Below are 24100 nucleotides of genomic sequence, written 5' to 3'. Positions count from 1 at the left end.
AGGAACGTCATTCATGAGTGTACTTACAACAGAGATTTTGGACAAGTTTGGAATTCGTGTTGTAAGAAGTTTAGTTAGACATCCCCAAAGCAACCCAGTTGAAAGGATGCACTGAAACGAATATTTCGTGTACTTTGTCTAGAATCTGGAGAAAACTGGGAGAAGGTTTTACCTCATGCACTCTTTGCATTAAGAACAGTCATTCATGATTGTACTGGCTTTAGTCCAGCAGAATTAGTTCACGGACGCAATTTAAGAACTCCTATGATGTTACTTTATGAAAATTTGATCGAACAAAGTGAAGAAGAAAATAGTGTAATTTCTTATTTTTTTGAGCTAATGGATAGAACGAAACATTGTCAAGAACTAGAAATTGAAAATATGCAGGAAGCAAAACAGAAGCAGAAACTCTGGTATGATATTAAGGTTGAAAAGCCAAACTTTAAAGAAGGAGATCTCGTTTTGGTGATAGCTCCGCCCAAGCTCAATAAACTATCAGTAAATTGGATTGGACCAGGGAAGCTTGTAAAACAGCATTCAGAGACAAATTCCGTTGTGCATTACCCAAACTGCGATAAAACACAAGTGTATCGTACAAATATGCTGAAGCCTTATTTTCAATGAGAAGAGAACGTGAACTTACTGAGTCTAGAGAGAAAAGTTACTTCAGAAGAAGAAGAAACAATACCAGAACTTGAATTAGAAACTAAAGATTCTGAATTATCCGAAATTTGGAAAGATATAGAATCAAATCCTAGGTTAGATGAAAATCAGAAGATTGAGCTTGGTCAACTGATAAGAAAATACTCCAAAACATTTTCAACTGTACCTGGACGCACAGATTTAGCTGAACATGATATCGAGCTTGAAAATGAGAGACCTATTTGTGCCAAACCTTATAGACTATCACCGCGACAATCTGAAATCTTAAAAGCTGAAGTAGAAAAGATGCTGACACTAAAAGTCATCGTACCAAGGGAATCGGACTTTACATCTCCCCTAATATTGGTAGAAGCTCCTGGAAAAGAAGCGAGACCTTGCATAGATTATCGCCGTTTGAATAAAATCACTCGGACAAAATTTTTCCCTTTGCCTAACATAGAATAACTGAAAGATGAAAGTATCTTCTGCTAAATATATAACAGTACTGGACTTGACACGCGGATATTGGCAGATACCGTTAAGTAAAAATGCCCAAAGGTATGCTGCTTTTGTTACTAACTTTGGCACGTTCTAACCATTACGTATCCCTTTTGGTTTGAAAAATGCTCCTTATGATTTTAGTAGACTTATTAAGCTTATTGACAAACAGTGATAACTATGCTGTGCCTTATTTAGATGACGTCGCCATTTTTTCCCAAACATGGGAAGAGCATTTAACACAAATGGAAGACTTATTCCATAGGCTGAGTACAGCAAAGTTGCACATTAAACCATCTAAATGTCGGTTTGCTCGTTCTTATGTGAAATATCTTGGACATTCAGTCGGACAAGGACAAAGAACACCTAGAGAACTAGAAGTTCGGGCCATAAAAGATTTTCCGACTCCCACTAAGAAGACTCAAATCCGAACTTTTAATGGGTTTAGCCGGTTACTATAATAAATATATACCTGAATTTTCTGCATTTTCGCCTCCACTAACAAATCTATTAAAAGGTCGTTGTCGAAAATCAACTACTGAGTGGAATAGTTCCTGCCAAAAGGCTTTTGAAGAACTTAAAGAAAAACTTTCTAAAAATCCTGTTTTATACAGTCCTAATTTTTCAAAACAATTCATCATTCAGTGCGATGCTTCCAATCTTGGTATTGGAGTTGTCCTCACTCAAGTAAGTGACAATGACGAAGAACATCCCATCATGTACCTGATCAAGAAATTTTCATCTGCAGAGCAAAAGTACAGTACTACAGAAAGAGAGTGTGCTGCCATCATTTATGCGGTGCAGAAACTGAAGTGCTATCTTGATGGACAACAAAAATTTATCATACAAACCGACCATAATCCGTTGGTATGGCTAGAGAAAAATTCTGGGACTAACCAAGACTTTTAAGATGGGCGCTAACATTACAATCCTTTAATTACGAAATTGTTCATCGTAAGGGAACACAATATCAGAATGCTGATAGTTTGAGCCGTATCCCTTAATTCTTATATTTTTAATATATCATATTGCCAATAACAATTGAAAAGAAATTTACAGTTCCTTATTTGCATTTATTGTGTTTAGTATTTATCTGTATTATCATTTAGTGTATAATAGTGTTGTATTATGCATTTGGTTTAAAATGTATTGTTTTTATGTAAAGTTCAGTGGGGATAAGTTGCTGTGCAAATGCTAATTCATATAGAACTGGTATTATTACTTCTGCTGAATTTTCTATTATCAAGAAGTGAACTTATGAACAGTATATTCAAACTATTTTTGTTTTCCTAATCCAAGACTGAACTTTAGTGAAGTTTTACAGGTTACGAAAGAGCAACTTTTCTCTCTGATACCGTGAAAAGTTTTCCCAGGAGGGGAAGAATAGACTGTAAAGTACTGAAGGACTAGACAATTTGGTAAGATGGCGACAAAAACTAAATTTAGTTGGTGCCGAGTGGCAACGAGGAGAAAGAAGCGTGGAGCGGAATGATGTGGTGTGCGTGAAAAAGGAACACCGGAAGGAATAGTTTATTCAAATTTAAAATGTTTCATGTTTAAATGTTAGTCTTTGTAAAGTTGTGTAATGTAGTGATCATCCTTGTGTGTCAAAAAAGAAATAAACCAATTCGGTTTAAAAATCAGTCTGTTTCTTTGGAATAATCCACACTACCATATTACAACATTCTTACGAATTTCCCAGACCTTTCCCCGCATTTTCCTGGTCGACTAAAATTCCCTGACTATTCCCTGAAACCTCAGTTCTGTCGTCACCGTGTAATAATATAAGCTATTTCAAAAGTTTGAAGGCCGTTTTCACGGAATTGTCTGGCTGTTGCGCTTTTATTTCCATGATTGAAAATTTTAAAAGTATATTACTATACCGAATCTCATCCCGAATATGATTTTCCATCTCATGCCTTCCCCTTGTGAGAGCTAAGCATTCTGAAATATCAGACAAGTTATTTTGATAAGTTAGAATTCACTACAGTCAATTTTAATACAATCCTATTTTCTCCCAGTGACTTTCAATTCATTGTATACTTTCCTACCTTTCAGCAAATGTCTGCCTGACGTCAAAAGTGTAAACAATACAAGAATATTTAATTGTAGTCTGAAGAGTCGATTGATCACGCACAATCGAATTTCATGGAGATACAGTAGAATGATTTTATATATTTTTTTTCTATACACATAATGCCATATCCATATATAAAAATCATTTGTCGATTCTACTATCTTTTAATGATTTTTTAATGATTTATTTTCACTAATCAATGAATTTATAATAAAATTCTCATACAATAGGCACGGAACATAAATTTGTTTATAAATTAGGGAAACCAAAGACAGAAACAGATTTGATACTGACCTCACCACATAGCTGAAAGTACACCATGACAATTGATATCTGTGAGCAAGATATGACGAGAATAATGAAGACTAGGAAGAGGAAGCCAAATAAGTAGTAAAATTGATTTTCCCATATTGCCTACAGAAATGAAAGAGAACTACAATATTATAATTAAAAAGATAACATGCCGAGAAAATTAAAAATCTTTTAAAGTGTTTATTGTCAATATGGCTTAGCTTTCTTTCTTTCTTAAAATGTTTTAAAATATATTTTTGAATGTTGATTTCCACAATACCGTCTATCAAAATGAACGGCATAAGTAAATTCTTTAAAACAAATTATTCAGGCACATATAATTTAAAAAGGAAATATAATTTTTGCCTTGAAAGGAAAAAAAATATGTATAATATAATAGTTAAGAACTGAAAAACTTTAAAAGATTTTCAACTGATGAACGAAGGCTTTTCTCATAACATTTGTATGATATCATAAGACATAAAAATAAAAGAAGTCAACGAAATAAATAAGTAAATTCAATTATTAGAATTGCCATTCTCATAAATTATATTATCTATTTTGATGAAAAAAAAAAAAAAAAATGAAACACTGTTTTGAAACCCTTGAAGAAATATTTCTAAACAGGAAAAAAAAGTACTGTAAATATTCGAATGAAATAAAGTATTGCTATGATTTTTATTCAACCAAATTATTGCAGCTTCAGCTGTTAAATATTATCACTCTGTAAAACTAAAAATGATAATTTAATTCAAGAAAACGATCTGGTGTATGAACCAACATATATGCATATTATTCTTAATACATACATTACAATGCATTCTGGCTTTTAATTAATGTAATGGCTTTTAATTAAAGGAAAAGAAAGTTAAAATCTAATTAAAGGAAAAGAAAGTTAAAATCAAATTTGTAACAAATTCCATAGTATATTGAAACGGAGGAGGGGGGGGGGAGACTCTCCTTTCTAGTTCTCATACTTTTTTTTACATAGGTTTTGCAACATGGAAAAGCTTCAAAAGAGTACCATGAATTTCATTTCCAATTACATAACATGAAATTCAGTTTGAAGTCACTTTAGTAGATATGTTTTACTGAAAATATTTAAATAAAAAGGGCAATAAAAACCTATATTATCCAAGGAAAAATATGATGCTAAGAACAACAACAAAAAATCTAAAGCATCTCACAAAATAAACTTTTTTTTTTTAAGTGAGAAGATATTCAACATTTTAGTTATTATAATCTTTATCATTCTATGTTTTAATATATTCAAAACTGTTTCGCCAATGTTTATTTTTGAATACATGATGAATGCAAGCATATGCACTATCATTTAATTACTCCATGCTCTTGCTTCGATAAAATAAAAATATTATAATATATAAGTACTATATTAAAAGATATACTTATAGTTGATTTACAAAATTGTTCATACGTATTTGCGTGCAGTAGCAGAACAGATTTCAAACTAATTATCTTGATAAATAATTGATAAATAAGAAGATATACATAAGAAGAAAAATAATATCTTGATAAATAATAAGAAGTGCTTTGGAAGCATTACAGTAAATACCGTTTTGAAATTTATTGCAAATCAACATAAATTTGGAATTCAATTAACACTTCACCTAAATAGAAGTTTTTGCAAATCGAAAATCGAATCAGCTTAGGAAAATTCTAATTTTTAAAAAACTAAAATATGATTCCATTTAATATTTTAACTTACCGTAAAAATAAAGAATAGCTCAATAAACATAGCACCAAAAGGTAGAATTCCAGCCATCAGTGTGCTGCAGTAGAGAAAAATAGCTATTAGACATGTTATTACACGTGTATTCATACTAAATTACATTCGTTTTCAAACCTGCAATACAAGATCTTACATTCTTTTAAAATAAATAAAAATATTTAATTCATTACAGAATTTAAAAAATTGCAATAAGTATAAAGAAAGAATAAGAACCCTAATATATATGGATCATAAAATATGTCATAAGAATCAACATTTACAACAATATGAATGGTTTGTGACATACATATTATTGTAAATTTAGTTGACAGAAAAATTGCCTGGGTTCTGCATTATTACAGCTTCATTGATTATTGTCGCAAAAATTACTCACAGAATGTATTCTATATTTATTATTAAACTATCGTCAAGGAGGAAAGCATTTAATATCTTAAAAACTGAAGCACTACATAACATTTAACTGTCACATTAGAATTGCCACTTCTACTCAATGTGACCATAGTATTTTTTTCTTTGAAAGAAACAGGCGAGTTACATTGGCCTTACCTGCTATCAAATATAGCACAAGTTAAATATAACTTAAAATGAAAGTCAATGTATTAATAATGGAATATATCAGAAACACATTTTCTGTAAAAATTAATTCGATTTATATGATAAAGATATACTACATACAAAAATAATCACACATTACAATGAAAAGTTGCTTCCTGATATCGTATTTTACAAAATCACAAAGAAATTGTAATTAAAACAAGCATTGCATAAATTCTTATAAGATATGGATAAACACTTACCAAAGAAATGGGTTCATATACCACACTTGTTCAGGAACTTGTCGGGGAATTTGATTTGTGCGTACAGGATGTTCATAGGGATGTTTTCTAATTCCGAAATAATAGCCAATAAACACCAGTGGTAAAGAAATACCGAACCACATACAAAGAAGAGCCAACATTGTAGTGAACGGAACCTAAGAAACGATATTCACAATTTTCCTTTACTAAAAATTAATCATAAGTATGCTATTAAATATTTTAAAATCTATTGCACCAATTACAAACATAAAATTAAGCAATGTTTTTTAAGATAAAATTGCAATATTAACTTAATATAAACGACAGTATTTCATGAACAATAAATTTTTTAAGAGGGAAAAAGAAAGAAATTTTGCATGTAATTCATTTCTTGTAAATGATTACTATGAATGTGGTATGTGAGAACACTAATTGCGCATATTTACATAAAAAATTTTGAAAGCATATTTACATCGACAAACAGTAATCTGAATTAAATTATTCCATGTGGAGTTGAGTTGTAACTGGTACGACTCTTACATATTCTCCCACCTTGCAATTTTATGGAGTACGTGAAATCGCAACAAAAGTTATAAATCGAGTCTATTGGGAATTTTAATATGTCGAACAGCTTTAGTGACAACATCAGGAGCTACTTTGATTATATAATCATCATCTTCACTGGAATCTTGATTCGAAACAACTGGAGTTATAGGAAGTTGAGTGTTCGTATTTTTATCCTTTTGCTGAACAATGAATGGTAATTTTTTAGAACTTCTGACTTCCAAGGAATAAAGTCCCTGGAATGGTCTTAATTTTCTCCCTCGAGCGGTTCTTAATGTAGCGACTCTTGAATGTCCATATGCTCCAGTGAGGACTTCAGTTACAATTCCTAATGGCCAGTGAAGGCGTTTTCCATTAGTTTCAAGCAGAATTACATTTCCAACATTCAAAGATTCTTCTCGGTTGAAACCTTTATGTACAAACATTGTTAAGTATTCGTTTCGAAATCTCATTCTTAAATGATGCCGTAATTTTTGAATAAAACGTAATCTTCTATTTAGGCTTTTACTGTCCATTTCGTTTAAATCAGTTGTATCACTACTAGGAATGCCTTGCAAGAAACAAGCAGGTGTCAATGGCCTTAGACCTTCTGAATTAACTACAATATATGTGACTGGCCCATAATTTATTGTAGCTTCTCAGTCACAGATAAGAGTTTCCAATTCTTCATAATCAATACTCTTTCAGCCAAAAATTCTTCTTAACATTTCTTTTAGCATGCCGATCATCCACTCCTACCATTTACCCCACCATGTAGCAGTTGGAGCGTTGAAATTCCATTTAATTTTCTTGATAGTGGAAAACGACATGATTTTCTCCCAATCTAAATTTTTCAAGGCATTACTTGAACCAACAAAGTTGGTGCCGTTATCCATATAGATTATGTTAACTCGACCTCTCCTAACAAAAAATCTTAGTCATTATAAAGGCTTCTGTGAACAAGGAATTGACTAACTCAAGATGAACAGCCCTATAAACAGTACAGGTAAAAAGGATAATCCATGTCTTTTCTCCAAAACGCAAAAACAACGGGCCTGCCAAATCAATCCCTGTGACTTCAAATGCTGCAGCAACTTTTATTCTATTTTTAGGAAGAGGTGCTAAAGGTGGCTTAGTAGGTTTGGCTTTAAATCTTTTACAAGTAATACAATGCGAGCTTACTTGTTTTGCTATTTTACTTACAGAAATGATCCAATAATTTTCCCTCAAATTAGAAATGAGAGTTCCAAGTCCGGCATGCTGCAACTCACAATGCTTCTGTCGTACCAATCGACGAATAATTTCATGGTTACCAGGCAACAATATTGGGCACTTAAAATTCTCATCTTCATCTCCCAGTATGAGCTTAGTTCTAACTTTAATAACGTCGGATTCATCTTTGAAAGTTTGCATATTTTTCAATGCTTTCATTTTGCTTCCTGGAAAACTTGCCTTTTAAATTAGCTTTAGCAAATACTTTTCAGCTGATTGGACTTCTTCATAGGTTAGTTCGGTTCCCTCAAAATTTTCTATAAGGCGACAGTTTTTAATGAAACGTAGTATCCAAGCCAGCATTCTTAAAATCTTCGTATATTTCGAGAAATAAAGTAAATTGTCAGTAAAGTGAACCGATCAATGCTATACACTACTGACTATTGTTTTCCTTTTCTCCGATCCAACTAAATTTTCATCAATTATTTGTTTCTCATTCAAAGGCCAGAATTCTTTTGACTTTGATAACCATTCTGGACTTTTCCACCAATTGCTCTTCAATAAAGTCTTTGCATCACAACCTCATCACAATGAAGGAAGGTCTGCCGGATTCATATGGCAGTTATCAGAATTGGTATATTCTCTTATTTCAGTTATCCTATTCTTACAAATGTATTCCAAGAACTGTCCCGTTTAATACAAGTTAAGAAAACGGTTGAGTCAGTCTAAAAGTATACTTCATTAAATTTTACCATCTGCCACCTGGCAATATAATCGAGATAACATGAGAGCTCCCAACAGTTCTAATCGAGGAATTGTTATTTCCTTTGTTGGTGACATTCTTCATTTACTCGCTACTAACTGAACTGAAATTTTCCCGTCATATTCAGCAGGTAAGAAAATACATGCGGCACACGAGACTTCACTGGTGTCACTGAAACAGTGAAGACTTATCTGATAATCTGTAAAAGGATTTGAAATGAGTCTTCGCAGAATTTTGCAATCTTTTAATAGATTTACATGTTTGTTTATACCAGACTAAAACTTCATTACATATATGTGGTGGAAACACATCATCTCAATTTCTTTTTCTTTTCCATGTGTTTTGTAAAATAATCTTTGGAATCATTAGTTGGACTCGTAAATCCTATTGGGTCGTATATTCACTGAGCAACAAATAATAGTGTTCGTTTAGTAATATTTTCGTCTGAAATTTTAATAGCACTGTTACAAGAAAGTTCATTACTTTCAGTATCCCAAGAAAGTCCTAGTATTGAATAGCATCAGATATTAAAGAGACATTTTACAAATCAGCCTGAACCCAACGGATAGAGATTATTTTGCTTTTATGGTGGAAAGATTTTTCAAAACGAGAAAAATTGATCAACCCGAGACATTGTCGAGTAGTATTTGGTGCTTTTCCTAGTCGATTTTTACTTGAGGCAACGATAGCTCATCATCTAGAGAATGTTCAAGATGGAAGGAAGGAAACAGCTGGTCAACTTCAAAAATCTTTTTATGTAGATAATTACATAATTTCTATTAACATTAAGATTTTCATAAAAATTTTATAAGGGCTGCCTCCCATGACTAACGAATATTAGAAATGTTAGATACAGTTATTTGTTCTGTCAAAACATAATCGCTCACATTTCAACCCACTTGAAAAATACCATTTATTAAGCAATGGCAAGTATGCATAAAATCAATGATGCAACATTAACTTAATTATAACTTTCAGATGAATACTACCAATCATATGGAGTTTTACAGTAATTGCAATTATCTATACAGGAAAGAATAAAAATACAATCGATTTGCAAGTTTGAGTTAGAAACTTGTATAGCCAATGAAATAAAATCAAATTTTAAAATAAGAAGATCATAAAAATAATTAAACTTCAATCTGACAGCTAACACTGTTATGAAACCCTGTTTACGTAAGTACTTTAAAAAGTACCTAAATGATGAAATTTAAGAACATTTTGGCTTTCTCAACTATGCTAAGAATAGAAAATAAAGGGGAAAAGGCCTACAAAGAGGAAGGATAAGAAGTCAGTAAATTCTTAATACAAAAACGACTTTAAAAATACACAGATCTACCCTTAAAGGTAATTAAAAATAAGAACTCAATAACTGATATGTCTACATTGAGGACTATGAAATTTTGGTAATCAATATCATTAATAAGCATAGCATCTTTTGAAAGAACATGATGATGCATAAGTATTGAACTTTTAAGCTTTTTTTCTCAACTGAATTAATTTTCTATTATAGAAACTTTATAATTAAGTACTTTTGCAACATAATGCACATCATAAATGATGACATCAAAATAAATTGTCTCTAACATCAAACAGCAAATTATGCATTTCCATACTTCTGAAAAACATAAGCACTACTTATTTCATAGGATGCTAATGACCTAAAAAAAAGAAGTATATGAAAATAATATTTAATTTACATTAAGATTATTAAAAAAAAATTGAAAAACTACTTACTGCTCCAGAAGAATGCTTCCCCCAAATAAAGAAATTCAAAATAAAGCAAGTTCCAAACACAATACCTGGATACAGTAGAGCAGTCTGTAAACAAATTTTTCTTTATAAACGACACAGTAAAACACAGATTATAGAAGTTTATTAGTGTCATCAATAACTTAACTACTTGACTCCGAAAATATTGCATAATAAAAAGATAATTGAAGAAAAATGGGTAAAAAAAATCACAAGACCACAAGAAAGAACAGAACAGTGTGAAAAATCACTTTTCTTTTTCACAATAATTACCCTAAAATTAATGCATTATCATTTCTTTTTCATCATTATTGTATTTATTGAAATGAAATATCCTGTGATTCTTTTCTCTATTATATGCATATTTTGCAGATAATTGTTTCATTTGATTCAAAGCAATGTTTGTTCAAAACAAAGTTTAAGTGTTCAACCAAGACTAATCACGATTCTTCGTTAACAAATTGCCTTCTGCTTTGAAAATATGCTTTATAAAGTCGATAAAATAAAAAAAAGTTGAATTAAAGCTTTTTATTTTTTAGAAAAAGCAAAATGAAACCTATCCAAGTACGTCAGTGAACGTGGTGTTCGTAATTAAATATAATGCTTTAGATTTCTTCTGCTAAGGATTTACAAAATCGATTACTGAAAGTCAGAAGTTCTTAATACATTTCTTAAAACTAGAAGTTTTGTATCTAGACAGCATATCATTTACGAAAGCAAGATTATAAATAATTGTGTACAGAACAATACTGGGGGCGTAAAAAGTTTCATAGCTCCTTCCTAGGGACTTTAACTTTTGTAAGTGAAAATTGTTCAATATGTCTTCAAAAAACACATAAAAAACGATCAAATTTAATTATAATAAACAGCCCCTTTAAAATTACTTTTTTGATGAATAATTAATCCTTTATTTTCTTTTAATGCAACTGCTTAATGCATAGTGATATTTTCCCATTAAACCCCACAGCCGAAAAGTGCTCACTAAGCTAACACAAATCATAACAGGAGGGAAACAACACCACAAAAAAAAAAAAAGATTAAAAAAAAATTAAAACTATCTTAAAAATTAAAGATTTTTAAAATTAAAAAATGGGATCAATGGTCTCTACTTTAGATGAAAAGTCGCATTACATAACTCATGATGGATTTAGATATTACAAGCAAAATTACTGAATTAGCAATTACATATATGCATGACAAAAATTGGGAGTGCTGCAGTATGTATACAGGATCTCTCTCAAAATCGGAACAAACATTTCCTTTCATTATGTTCCTAAATATTGGACAAAGATGTATATTTCCACGTATTAAGTTTCACTAAATAAGGTATATGTATGAAAACACTTAAGCAATTGTGGAAGCTAATAATAATAATTAAAAAAAAATCAAAAATAAATTTTATATGCTTTTTATAGCATTAAAAAAAAGTTGAGCAGTAAGATGTTTCTCTTAAGTCATCTACGCGCAGATGAAGGTTTACGCTTCTACAAAATTTGCAGATATACATTTTTCTAAATTTAAAGAAATTAATTGAAATATAATTTTTTTTTGTTCCAATTATGTGCATGATACTAAGCTCTCCTAAAAAAATTCTGTATTTCAAGAGCAAGAAACTTTCTGAAATGTTGATAATTTATGATGTATATAATCACAATACAGTTTCATGTATATGCAAATTCTGTCAAAAGAATACACCTTTGTATAGGTGTCGAAGAAGTTTATTTTGAACAAGCTTTGTAAACACTTCAATTCATGTATTATTTACAATTTTTTAATATGAATTAATAAATATATTATTCAATTACATCTCTTTAAGAATCTTTTGCAATATGTGTATTCTAATGAAATTTGCTCAAACATCAATCTATGGTATGCTGAAATGTAGTTATACTGTCACCTTATTAAAGAAACTTTACAAATAGCAGCATGCATCTAGCTGTGATTTTTAAGGAATTAAAACGCTTATTTTCCTTTTTAAATACACTCTACATACGACAGAAAAGGAAGTAAAAAAAGACTAACTTTTCAACTGAATTTTGAACAAAATTTCAATCATAAGAAAAACTTACATAAAGTGCTGCTTTTTTCCATTCTGTACCTCTTAATGTTTTATACAATCTGGCAGAAAAATATCCGGACACACACCTAAAATATATAAAAACTAACTATGACCTAATTTTTAAAAAATATTGAAGCATATATTATTGAGAAGTAATTTTTGTTTAAAGTTTGTAAAAAGCTTATTTATGAAAGAAAAAAAATGTAAATGATAAAAAGAAAATCGTACCCCATAAAAACATATAAGAAAATTGCAGCTGTCATCAGTGCACCTCTAGAAGCTGGAGACAGCATCCCAAGCATAGCAAAAACTAAAAAAAAAAAAAAAAAAAAATTATAAGTGTAATAGAAAAAAGTACAAATCCACACATCCACAAAAAAAAAAAAAAAAAAAAAAAACTGATTACAATTCATTAATTTTCCATTCCATATAATTATTTACCCCTTCTTTTGAGATCTAATTTGTGAGTCACTTATTGGAGGCATTTATTAAAATTAATAGTTTCATAATTTAAACTAAAATGGCATTTATGTTATTTTACTCACCTATCCTATGAAGAAAATTGAAATTTTGAAGAGGTGAAAGATAAGAATGAATGCAAGAATTGATATGTATTGGATATATATGGATTTTCTTTGAAAAAACTTATGCACAGTATACAACTGAACTGATAAAGCCAAAATCCAATTCAATGTCTTAATGAATGCATTAATTTGATTTTATTAATTATATTTTCCTAATTATGAATACTATAATTAATCATACTTTTGTAATCCACTTTGATAAAATACTACGTTCAAGATTGTTAATTTCAATACAGAATTTTAATCGGCTTTAATAATACATTGCTTCAAAGTAATAATATGTTCTAATGGTGATTGGTTTCATAATACTGAACCGGAGAAGACTTCACTATTAACCATCTCGTGAAATTTCAGTTTCAAAGGGTGTTTAAATCACAACTCAATTGGAGATACATGAGGTGCACATTCATGATGAATCTTTAGTGAACATAAGATTTGAACTTATGATCTTATCATCACACTGATTCAGAGACTGAAACTCTCTCTTTTTTTAAATTCTTTTAATATGTTTCAATATAGTATGACCATTTCAAGACATGGGCAAAATAAGAAATTGATAAATCCTCATTAAACAACAAAATTTGGACACTTGCGGTGTCAAAACAAAATAGCAACTAATGAAGTGATAATAGTTTTTATAGAAAAGTTAAAAAAGAAATGGAATAAAAGTGAGTGGAAATGAGAATATTGCCTTAATAACAGAGAAATTTGAAATTCGTGACAAAAATAAATAAATAAATAAATAAACTTGTAGAATGTATAAATCTTGTAATGGAACACAAAAATATAATATCTAAAGCATTAAAATGAATTATACTTTTAATGATACTGGATTTTTTTTTTGTTTCAAATAACATGAGCACATATGATGCTGAATAAACTCTAAACATTTATCATAATCTTTTCTCTTATATATTTAATAATAATATTACTGTCATATATGGACGGTATATTTCTTATATTCAAAGTGTATATTAATGAGAAAACAATCACACGAGGCAAGGAATTTTAAAAATGCATTAAACATGTAGCGACTCATTCACTTTCTTTCTTAATCAAATTTTCCATGATGAGACTTTGATTCTTCTTGCTCACTTAGAGTTGGATGATTAATGAAAATAGAAAAAAGAAATAAAAACGTAAAAATAAACCAGGAAATGAACCAACAAGCAAGATAAATGTAGCTCGGGGCAACATGTAGTCCGCAAAAGCCGACTGCACACAGAACTAACAGGGTAATTTAAGGGGAAAAAGAAAACACGTATTTCCGCCTTTGAATTTAGAAGTGCTGACACTGCAATTGGGGCAGTGTGGAGTGTTGATAATTTTTTTTTTCTCACACTCATCTAAATTCGCTTTCGTTCTTTCTGTTTTCTCTCTTTCTCATTGGATATTTATGCGTTTTGATTTTTATATCTTGATATAAATGCCTCTGCTTCACTGAATACTCATTTTTTTAGAGGTTACTCTTCGAAAAAGTTATACGTGTAATTTTCTAAAACATTATTCGGATGATAATCTTTATGTGGGATCAACTATTAAAATTTTTATGCTATTTACTGTGAAGTATCTTTTTTTAAAATTGTAATCGCTTGAAAAATGTTTTTAGCAGTACTGCTGATTTCTATGCTGATAATTCTCACTGATTAAATGTAGTAAAAGGCTAAGATATTTAGTAAAACCTCTCTCTGTTAAAAAAAAAAGTATTTCAGAAAAATATAGCAACATCTAAAAACAAAATCTCAGTAAAGCAACATAGGTTTTGTGAAACATTTACTTTTATGGATTTTATTATTCGCACAGAACATTTTGCTGTACCAACTCATTTGTAACTAAAGGATAATATTTTTTTTTTCGGTTGTATATTTCAGTTTGTACCATGCAATAGATATATCGTCAGCACACGCACGCGCGTAATTTCATTATCGAGTTATATCAAAGAAAACTCATTTGTCAAAGGTTCCACGTTTTTTTAAACTCCCAAAAAACTATTCACAAACGAAGTTGGTACGAAGATATTCATTGCATTTGCTCTTGATCGAAAAGCACCAAAGAAAAAGGTATTTATGTAGTTTTCTTCACGATTAATTATACTCATCAATGTCTTTTCGTCATAAACGTGCATCATTTAAATAATATTGATATTATGCAAGGTTCGAAACTTTTATAACTAAATAAATGGAATAATTAAAAATTTGTAACAAGACTTTTTTTTTTAGATAATGGCCATAAGAAATTTGAAGAAATCCTCGCTAAAAGGGGACACTAATACAGAAACAAAACTCTTTGTCCTATTTTTCAATTAAGAGAAAAAAAATCTGACATTTCTTCGAATTGTCTTAAGGATAAACTGTAAGGCCTCAGATAGTTTAAAATGGGCTTTAACTCTTTACATATGGCAGATAAGCAGACACTATACGTTACAAAAATGTTCAAAATAAGATAAGAATGCAACTTATGTTAAAGATTTGTACTGTTATTAACTTTCTAAACATTACAATTTTGAAATTTTTATTTAATGTCCGTAAACAGAATTTGTCAATTAGAAACATTTTCCTTTTAAATATAGTGAAATCAATTCATGCACACTTGATAAATGTAATGCACACTTGATAAATGTAATGCACACTTGATACATTCTCTGCAACAATACAAATTATCTACTGAGTACTATACAAAATTTTTCTTGCAATGGTCATAATTTTTTTTTATTTAAACAATTAAATTTTTGTTTTGTTCCTTCTTCAGCAATTTAATATCACTAAGAATTCTAATCCTGTTTTACGGACATTTATAAGTTCTTAAACTTAATATAATATTTTAAGATGATTTTCTGTTTATGTTAGAATCACCCATTTTGTTCAAATTATTAGAGTAAATTTAAATAGTATTGGTATTGATTTAATTACTAAAATATTTAAGTATTTATATTTAACTTTTAACAGACTCATTTTTATTTTTAAATATTACAATGTAGACGAGTGTATAAATTAGCATTATTATTTCGGTATAAAAGAATACAGCTTACAGTTTGATACAGATTTACGAAATTCTCTCCAAATTTCACAGCTGTTACATTTTTTAAACCCAATATTGTTGAAAAATGTAAAAAGTTTTCATACTGCGATTGTTTTCTTTTTTCTTCTACATTATTACAGTCAAGATAAAAAAAAAATTAACACATTTTATCAGCTCAAAGATTGAAAAAAAAAATTAAAAAATCAGGATATTAAGGGTAAATATGTCCAAATTAAATGATATAGGATGTATTTGTTAAGGATATGTGCAACTAAGTTGACGATGAGACTGTGACCTCATACAAGCTACCTCCATTTATCTTTATTTCTAGTATTAATAGCAAAATAATTTTTCAAAAAGGAAAAATAAAAACTTAATGACTCTTTTTTTTTTTTTTTTTACATTTTGGTTATTCACATCAGTAACATTCATAAAACACACTTTTTTTTTAAATATGCAAAAACATTCACAGAACTGTCAGTATGTGTACTTATCCCCCAGATACATGAACAAGCCATCAAGGGAAAAGTTGTGAAGTGTAGGCATGCAATATTCGGCAGATATTTGAATTTTATTTGGAACATTCTTTGGGATAAATACTTATTTAAGGGAAATGGAGCAATGAGAATCCGTAAAGACCTTTACAGGAATAACTCAATGTTTTTTTTGTTTTTTTATTTTTTATAAAGCACATTACCAAAAGAAATATTCTAGTTCTGTGGGGAGCAACATTCAAAAGGAAATATTCTTTGGTCAAGCCATTTATAAAACCGTGCTTGAGTTAAAAAAAATTATGTTAAACAAGTCTTAAACTATCCTGAAGAAAGTTAATTGTTGCAAATTGTTTAATTTTTTACATTTTTTTAATTGTTTAATCAACTTTAAAGATACAGGTGTGCAGTTTCTTATAATGCTCTAATTGCAAAAAAAAGGCAAAATTTTCTAATTTACCAATTTTATTTAAAGCATCATATAATACTTAATATTTTGCAAATTAATAAAATGGCTACTTCAAGAACATAAGCTAATTTTTTACCATTCATTTTGAACACTCATAAAATTAAAGTGTCTGCATATCTCAAATAGGTAAGAAGTACATTCCAATTGTTTTGGGAAACCCTGTATAAATAAAGGGTGAAAAAAAAAATGAATACTTTCACATAGAATTATAATTTGAAGGAAGAGAATAAATAAAGGGAAAATGCTTGAAGTACAAATACTAATTTAATAATATTAAGTAAAGGTTTAATTCTCTACAGCACATGAAGATCAATGCCTGTATTATGAAAGCAAGCTCTTAATATTTTGTGCAGTTGTTGCAGTGTTAATATGTAGGATTTTAATTAATCATAGACATAATTGTTAGCTGAAAAGAAAATTATGCTATTCAAATTAAAGAATATCTTTAACAAAAGAGCAAACCAAATGCTATGGCAAACTATTTTAATATATTTTTTCAATGTGTTTCGTGGAATAATATGTATTAACAGATGCTAAACTTACATATTGTAATAAATGTCATAAGAAAGATCTGTATTCCACTACCAATAACAGCAGCAAAAAGTTTGGGATACCTAGGTGGTCTAAATACATCACCATGAACAAGTTTCCAACCTGTTTCTTCTATGGTATCATCCTATTTAGAACATAAAAAAATTATTTATCACTTAGTCTTTAAAAACACATAAAACTTTTCAGGGAGCAAAGCAAAACATATAAAATTGTTACAAAAAATATTTGATTTAAAAAATTTCTCTCACACATATTTATCTCACAACTTAAAATAATATTTTAAAAACTGCATAAAAAGTCCAATTTTAGAATCCTATAAATTAGAGATATCCTTAATAAGAAAACTTTACTGCAGAGTTAAAGCAGAATTTAAGAATTCTACATAATTTTTACTGAATATTCCTTTTAGAATCAAGATGGGTGGCATTTTCCTCAAAGGTACAGAATAGAAATATTCAAAATAATTAATTTGTCTCACTTTTGAAGAGCTATGAAATTGTGACCATGATATTTTACATTTGATAAAGTTTTCAATTATTATTATGGTGATATGTTAGTTAATATCTCATAAAGAAGAGCCACAACTAAGCCTAGTGCTTAAAAAAAAAAATCTACAAGAAATATTTACTGAATTTCACTAGAAATGAAATGCATTGATGCCCACACTCATGAAAAAGGATGCATTGTGATAAAATATATCAAATAATGGCTTTTTAGTAGAAACAATGCTGCATACATTTTAAGACATTTAGAGAGAAGATGGATGCAAAAGTAAATATATACCTAAAATTTTACACTTAAGTATAGCATTCTTTCGATATTGACTAATACAAGCTGAATTTCAATCATTAAATGATTATATTTGAGAATACTACATTTCAATAAAGGATTAATCAAATACATAAAGATTATTATTTACCATGTCTTCGTTTTTGTTATATCTTGCAATATCCCTTCGCAGAGTTCTGACAATAATCATAGTTAATATTCCTAATAAAGAAATAAAATGCCTGCATTATACTCGTCTTTAAAAATGTAACACATAAATGCCAAGAAAAATGTCAGATATATATTGTTGCATACGGTTTCACCTTGACACCCACATTTTGACTAAGCAATTAAGTTATTAATATTAGTATATTTAAAAAAAATATAAACAATCTTATAGCAAGCGAAAACGTTTTAACTAGGTTCCTTCGCAGTATTTAAAGTAACGATTTGCAAGGCATCAAATAAGATATTAAAAAGCTAATATAATCTTTTAATAAGGATCTTTAAAAAATAACAAAAGATGTTCGATTGCATAACATTTTTCACTCACAGTTTCTTATAAATGAAGTTAAAATTCAAAACCAGCTTCATTTGTAATTTACAACCGAAAAATTCAAACATCGTATTAAAAGTTATTACTTTGAAAGGAGTTAAGATTTCCAGAATGCTAAGACCTCTCTTTCTAATTAGTTAAGTCTTGCACTTTTTTTATCCACTTTGGTATTTAACGAACCTGTTCATCATCATTACAAAATGCGAGGTATTGTTAAACTTTTACTTTGTATCATCTCATATTATTTTATATTAAAATTATATATTTCAATATTCTTATAAATTGCCACTTAGTACAACATTTCAAATACATTAAGTGTAATCTAAATATGTTGTATAGTAATATAATGATTTATTCTGACAATTTAAGAAAAAATACTGCAATGCACCCCCCCCCCCGATTGACATGCATACAATTTTCACAATTTCGTACCTACAGTTTCACATAGCTAGTAGGAACTATATTCAACTTGAGTCCTACACTCAGTCTATAGTTTTTATTGCTTTTATACTGAAGTTTAATAAAACATAAAGGACTGCCTCTACCTTAATTAAGAACTGACAAATCTTGACTACAAAATATGCAATGAATGAATGAAGTGAGTATAAAGAATAATTAAAGCCATTGGGATCATCATTTAAGTCATTAAATACACTCATGTCCATAAATTAAGGATAATACAAGTTCAGGAAAAGAAAGAGCCAGAAGCAAAACAAATGTTATTTGTAAAGCCTATTTATAAAACAAAAGGTAAATAGCAAAAAAGATGCTATATGTTTGATATCATTAATAAAAGTTGCCATTTTTTGCTCCCTGGAGTAAATTTAAAAAATTGAACATGCAGGTCAGTTCTGGAACCTAGAATAATTCCTCCCCAAACGAGTAATCCTGCACCAACGTATCGGTGTCGTACAATGATGTCCTCTTGGAGGTAACGGGTACTTGGCGCTTTCCCTATGAATGTCCGGTAAGAATCAGACTGCAAACTAAACCTGGACTCGTCGGAAAAGTTCAAACAAGCCCATTGTTGAGGTGTCCACAAAGCATGCTCTCTACGCTAGGCTAACCGCAGACGACAGTAAGTTGCAGTAAGTGGAACACATCTGACAGGCCTACGAGAATATAGACCAATCTGCCCTAGGCGTATGTACATGGTCTGCCTTGAAACTGTCGTATCAGTGGCTGAAAAGAGCTGACGAGGCAGGTCTGATGCTCTGCCCCGTCTGTTTCTTTTGGCAGTAACTACCAAATACCGGTCCTCATTCGGCGTTGTAACTTGGGGGCGACCTGTGCAGTAGCGTCTACTCACATTACCATCATCTTGGAATCGTTGCCAAAGCCTGGAGATGACACTCTGGGCGATTCCAAGTTCCTCGGATACTTCCAGCTTGGTACGGCCACATTCCAGACGGCCGATAATTCTACCACATAAAAAATCATCCAAATGCTTCCTTTGTGTCATAATTATGCGGTTATTGCGCTGAAAGGCTTATAAAGCGCTTGCGAACAATTTTATTTCTTTGCCTGTATTCCTTATACAACATTCTCGTCATTGTGACGTACTATCGATGTCATCTGGTGGCTTCCTGCAATCTGCATATAATTTTTGAAGATGTGTGTAGTCATTTTTTGGGTGATATATGTATTTTAGAGTTGGATTTATGCGTGACTCTGAATTATCTTTAATTTATGGACATGGGCGTATTACAATTCTTTTTAATACTAAACTCTCAGTATTAAAATATCATACCTGACAAGAAAAACACAACTACAACTGAATTTATAGTAGAAAACCAGTGAATCTGAACATCAGTCATGGCAAGATATATATCCCATCTTGAGGCCCATCGAATATTACTCTCTTCCCAAATGACTTCATATGTGAAATATAGCTTGGTAGGTCCTATAAAATAATAAAAATAACCTAAAGTAACCATTTTCTTAACAAATGAATTTATTTATGAAACACATAATGAATTTCTATTCTTATTTTGGTTGAATCTGCCGAGAAAGAGCTAAAGTTATCTTTAAGCATTTCAAAAAGCAAGCCTCTCCTTCTAATGAATCACCTATAATGTATTATTTCATTTATGAAATAAGGAGATTTACCTCTAAACACAGTAATCTTGCATAAATCTAAAATGTAAGCATTCAGAAAGTTTAATTTTCACTGGAAAAGAATAACATTGTAAAAGAAAAAATGTGTAGGATATGCACTTGGCATATACTAGAAGTTATGATCAGCTATTGATATCAGATATTTTTTCTGGATATGTATGTTAGAGGATATATGAAACATCAAACAAATTGTTGATTCATCAAAAGCAGAGAGCAGCAATTTTAAATTCATATTTTATCTTACAGCTTATAAAAGTTTAATGAAATAATTAAGGGAAGTTAAAATGAAACAGTTTTCTAAATAGAATGAAAGAAACTAAAAGAAATATTGTTTAAAATTAAAAAAAATATTCTAAAAGAAATAATAGTATCACTTTTAGTGATGGAAAAAAGTTTCGAATAAATGAAATTTCACAAAGAATCTATCTTCTTTTCATTAATTTCTTTATAAAATGTACAATATTTCATTGCAAAATAAGTAAAATGATAAAGGAGTCAGAAAATAATTCCACCTTAACTGTCATAAAAAAACTATTTTAAACAAATGAAAAATAAACCAATATAATAAAGTGAAGAAAATAAGTAAATGTAACAAAGTTTGCATTTTTCAACTTTAAAACCTAAAACTAAAGCATAATAGTCTATACAAAATTTCAGTAAGAAAAAATAACACAAATTGTATGTACAATCAAAAATGATAATAGCTAATTATTAATTCTATTCTAGAGAAGGCTAATACATCTTTCAAAACCTCAAATCTTTTTTCCATTTGCTTTTAATATTCCTTTTAAATATAAATTAGAAGCTGAAAAGTTTGAATAAATAATAATAAAAAACCCACCTTCAACATTCACAGCTTGCTTTTTATGAGATTCAGGATAAGAACAAGTATTTCCAGTAAATTGTAAATCAGAATGATCAATGCTAAAGGAAAAAAAAATGTACAAACTATTTTTTAGAATTTAACAGAAAAAAAAAAATCCAACTGAGGTTGAATTTATAGAACTAAACAACAACAGAGTAAACTTTTAAAATTTCTCACACATAGCTCCATTGTATTTCAAAGGGAAAAGAACAAAAGCAAACCACTCAGAAAATCAAGTTATCTTTCATATGAAAAGTGATAATAAAAAAGTTAAAAAAAAAACAAAAAAAAAAAAAAAAAAAAAAAAAAAAAAAAAACAATAAGATTATAATTTTTTTAGACCTTATTTTTTCAATTGCTCAGTGTTTGAATTTATTTAATTTTATAACTGTTTAATGCAATTAACTAAACTTTTATTCGAATTCTTCAGATTAATAAGAAATAAATTTAGAAAAGTTACCTTGCCTCAACCTTGAACTTCACGTCATTTGTGCTCAAGCTTAGTTATTTTACTATAAAATTTCTTTAAGTTTAAAGCAAAACACATACATGAAAATAGAGGGGGAAAAAATCTCTCCGAGCCTCTACAAAAAATATGCAAGAATATTGATTTATGCTGAAACGAAAAAAATATGTACTTTTTATAAAAATTTATAACTACTATATAGGGCGTCTCAAAAAAAAAAAAAAAACACCTCCACGGTTATTTTCTTTAAATTTAGCATTTAGACATATAATACCAAAATTTCCATTAAATAAGGTAGGTTATTGCATGAAAGCATTTTCATTTCTGTAGAGGATGATAATAAAATAAAATTTTATATATGGCACCCATACTGAAAAGTGTCAAATGGTAAAATATTCATCTTACACTCATCTATAAGTTGAGTATATACAAAGTTTCATAATTTTCACTGTAAAATCTGCTGAAATATCAAAATTAAATTAATTTTTGTTTAGTCCCTCTAAATTTAAAAATAAGCATGAATCTGCAAATTTAGTACACAGAAACATGTGTGCATAAATGAATGTAATAGAAACATATTACTGACACTTATGCATCATGGGAGACATACTGAAATTTAAATTTTATAACTCTTTATCAATATCTCGAGAAGCTGATGTGCTTTTATACAATTACTTAATGAAATTTTGGTATTAGATGCATAGATCTAATTGCAATATTTACATAAATAAATGCTTGTTTCACTTTTCTGGGATACCCTGTATAAGCTCCAATGAAATATATTAGTATTTTCAGATGAGTTATCAGGCTTTCGGAGCAGCTTGATGTCAATAATATAGCATATATATCATTTTCTTAAAAGGGCATTAAGTGGAATGGATCATTAATTCCATGCCAATAATATTTCTTATATGACCTCATCCTAAAAAGATTTTTCTAAAATTGTCCCACGAATCCCCAAGGCATAAATGATTACGTGCATAGAAAGGTGAAGGTGGGAGGGGATGTTTCTTTTATATTCCTCAGACTAGACAAATACTGGATTTTAATAGAAAAAGACAAATTTCAAAATTTAGATGGGCCAACTGTATGGGAAATAAGTGTAATCAATTTCAGCATGATGGGTTTATTTTTCTCCTCTAACTATGAAGAAGGAATCTACTTCTTAATATTTTTTACAAAAAGTACAAGATTAAAATCTATTTTCTGTCTGATAAAGGCAACTATAGACTCTAAAAAAGAAGCACATTCAATTTTTCTTCAAAACCTTGCAGCATATTTATTTTGTATGCAAAATATTGTATCAGTTAAATTTCTAAGTTTTACATTTATTTATATTCAAATTTCTAGGAGCTTCCCTTTTATTACTGTTTAAGCTCCCTTGCAGCACCAGATCCTGGGGTGACGCAAGAGGAAACCCCTCAGTTCAGATTGTGTTCTCGTATGTGGAAAAGGAAGAGGGATATTGTGGAAAAAATTAATCGCGTAAATGGCGCGATAAAGGCTAGTGTTACAAAAATGGAAGCATTCATTGAAAGTGGTGATAGATCTTTCGTAATCGAACTAGAAATTAAATTGAGAAAAATCGGAATACTACAGAAGAAATTAGATGAACTTCACGAATTCTTTTTATCCGGATTTGAGTCAACTTCCAGAAATGGCAAATGATTCTAAGCAAGTGGAGAAACGCCTTAAAAAATTGGAGTTAAGAATCACTTCTATTCTCGATTCTAAGAAATCTCCATCCATTTTAAAAGAACGAATTGTTTAAAAGTGAAGTACACTTGCCGGAAATTCCGACCTCAACTTTTTCCAGAGCATTTTATGAA

At 29.6% G+C, this 24100-nt stretch overlaps 1 protein-coding gene across 2 annotated transcripts in view; it reads right to left on the bottom strand.

Annotated features, from left to right (window-relative positions):
* Positions 1-24100, bottom strand: part of LOC129958776 (transmembrane 9 superfamily member 4-like) — a 45700-nt gene that overhangs the window by 10978 nt on the left and 10622 nt on the right. For both annotated transcript variants that reach the window (XM_056071452.1, XM_056071451.1), the window contains 10 exons: positions 21782-21864; positions 20573-20725; positions 18418-18488; positions 17490-17622; positions 12613-12694; positions 12395-12470; positions 10311-10394; positions 6056-6231; positions 5235-5298; positions 3512-3631 (listed from right to left, as the gene is read on the bottom strand). In XM_056071452.1, the coding sequence (XP_055927427.1) occupies positions 3512-3631; positions 5235-5298; positions 6056-6231; positions 10311-10394; positions 12395-12470; positions 12613-12694; positions 17490-17622; positions 18418-18488; positions 20573-20725; positions 21782-21864 (1042 nt within the window). The remainder of the gene's footprint in view (positions 1-3511; positions 3632-5234; positions 5299-6055; positions 6232-10310; positions 10395-12394; positions 12471-12612; positions 12695-17489; positions 17623-18417; positions 18489-20572; positions 20726-21781; positions 21865-24100) is intronic.

The sequence above is a fragment of the Argiope bruennichi genome, chromosome X1 (assembly GCF_947563725.1).
Source record: "Argiope bruennichi chromosome X1, qqArgBrue1.1, whole genome shotgun sequence".
Lineage (NCBI taxonomy): Eukaryota > Metazoa > Arthropoda > Arachnida > Araneae > Araneidae > Argiope > Argiope bruennichi.
Note: the sequence above shows the minus strand (reverse complement) of the source record. Positions and strands in the feature narration are given on the sequence as shown.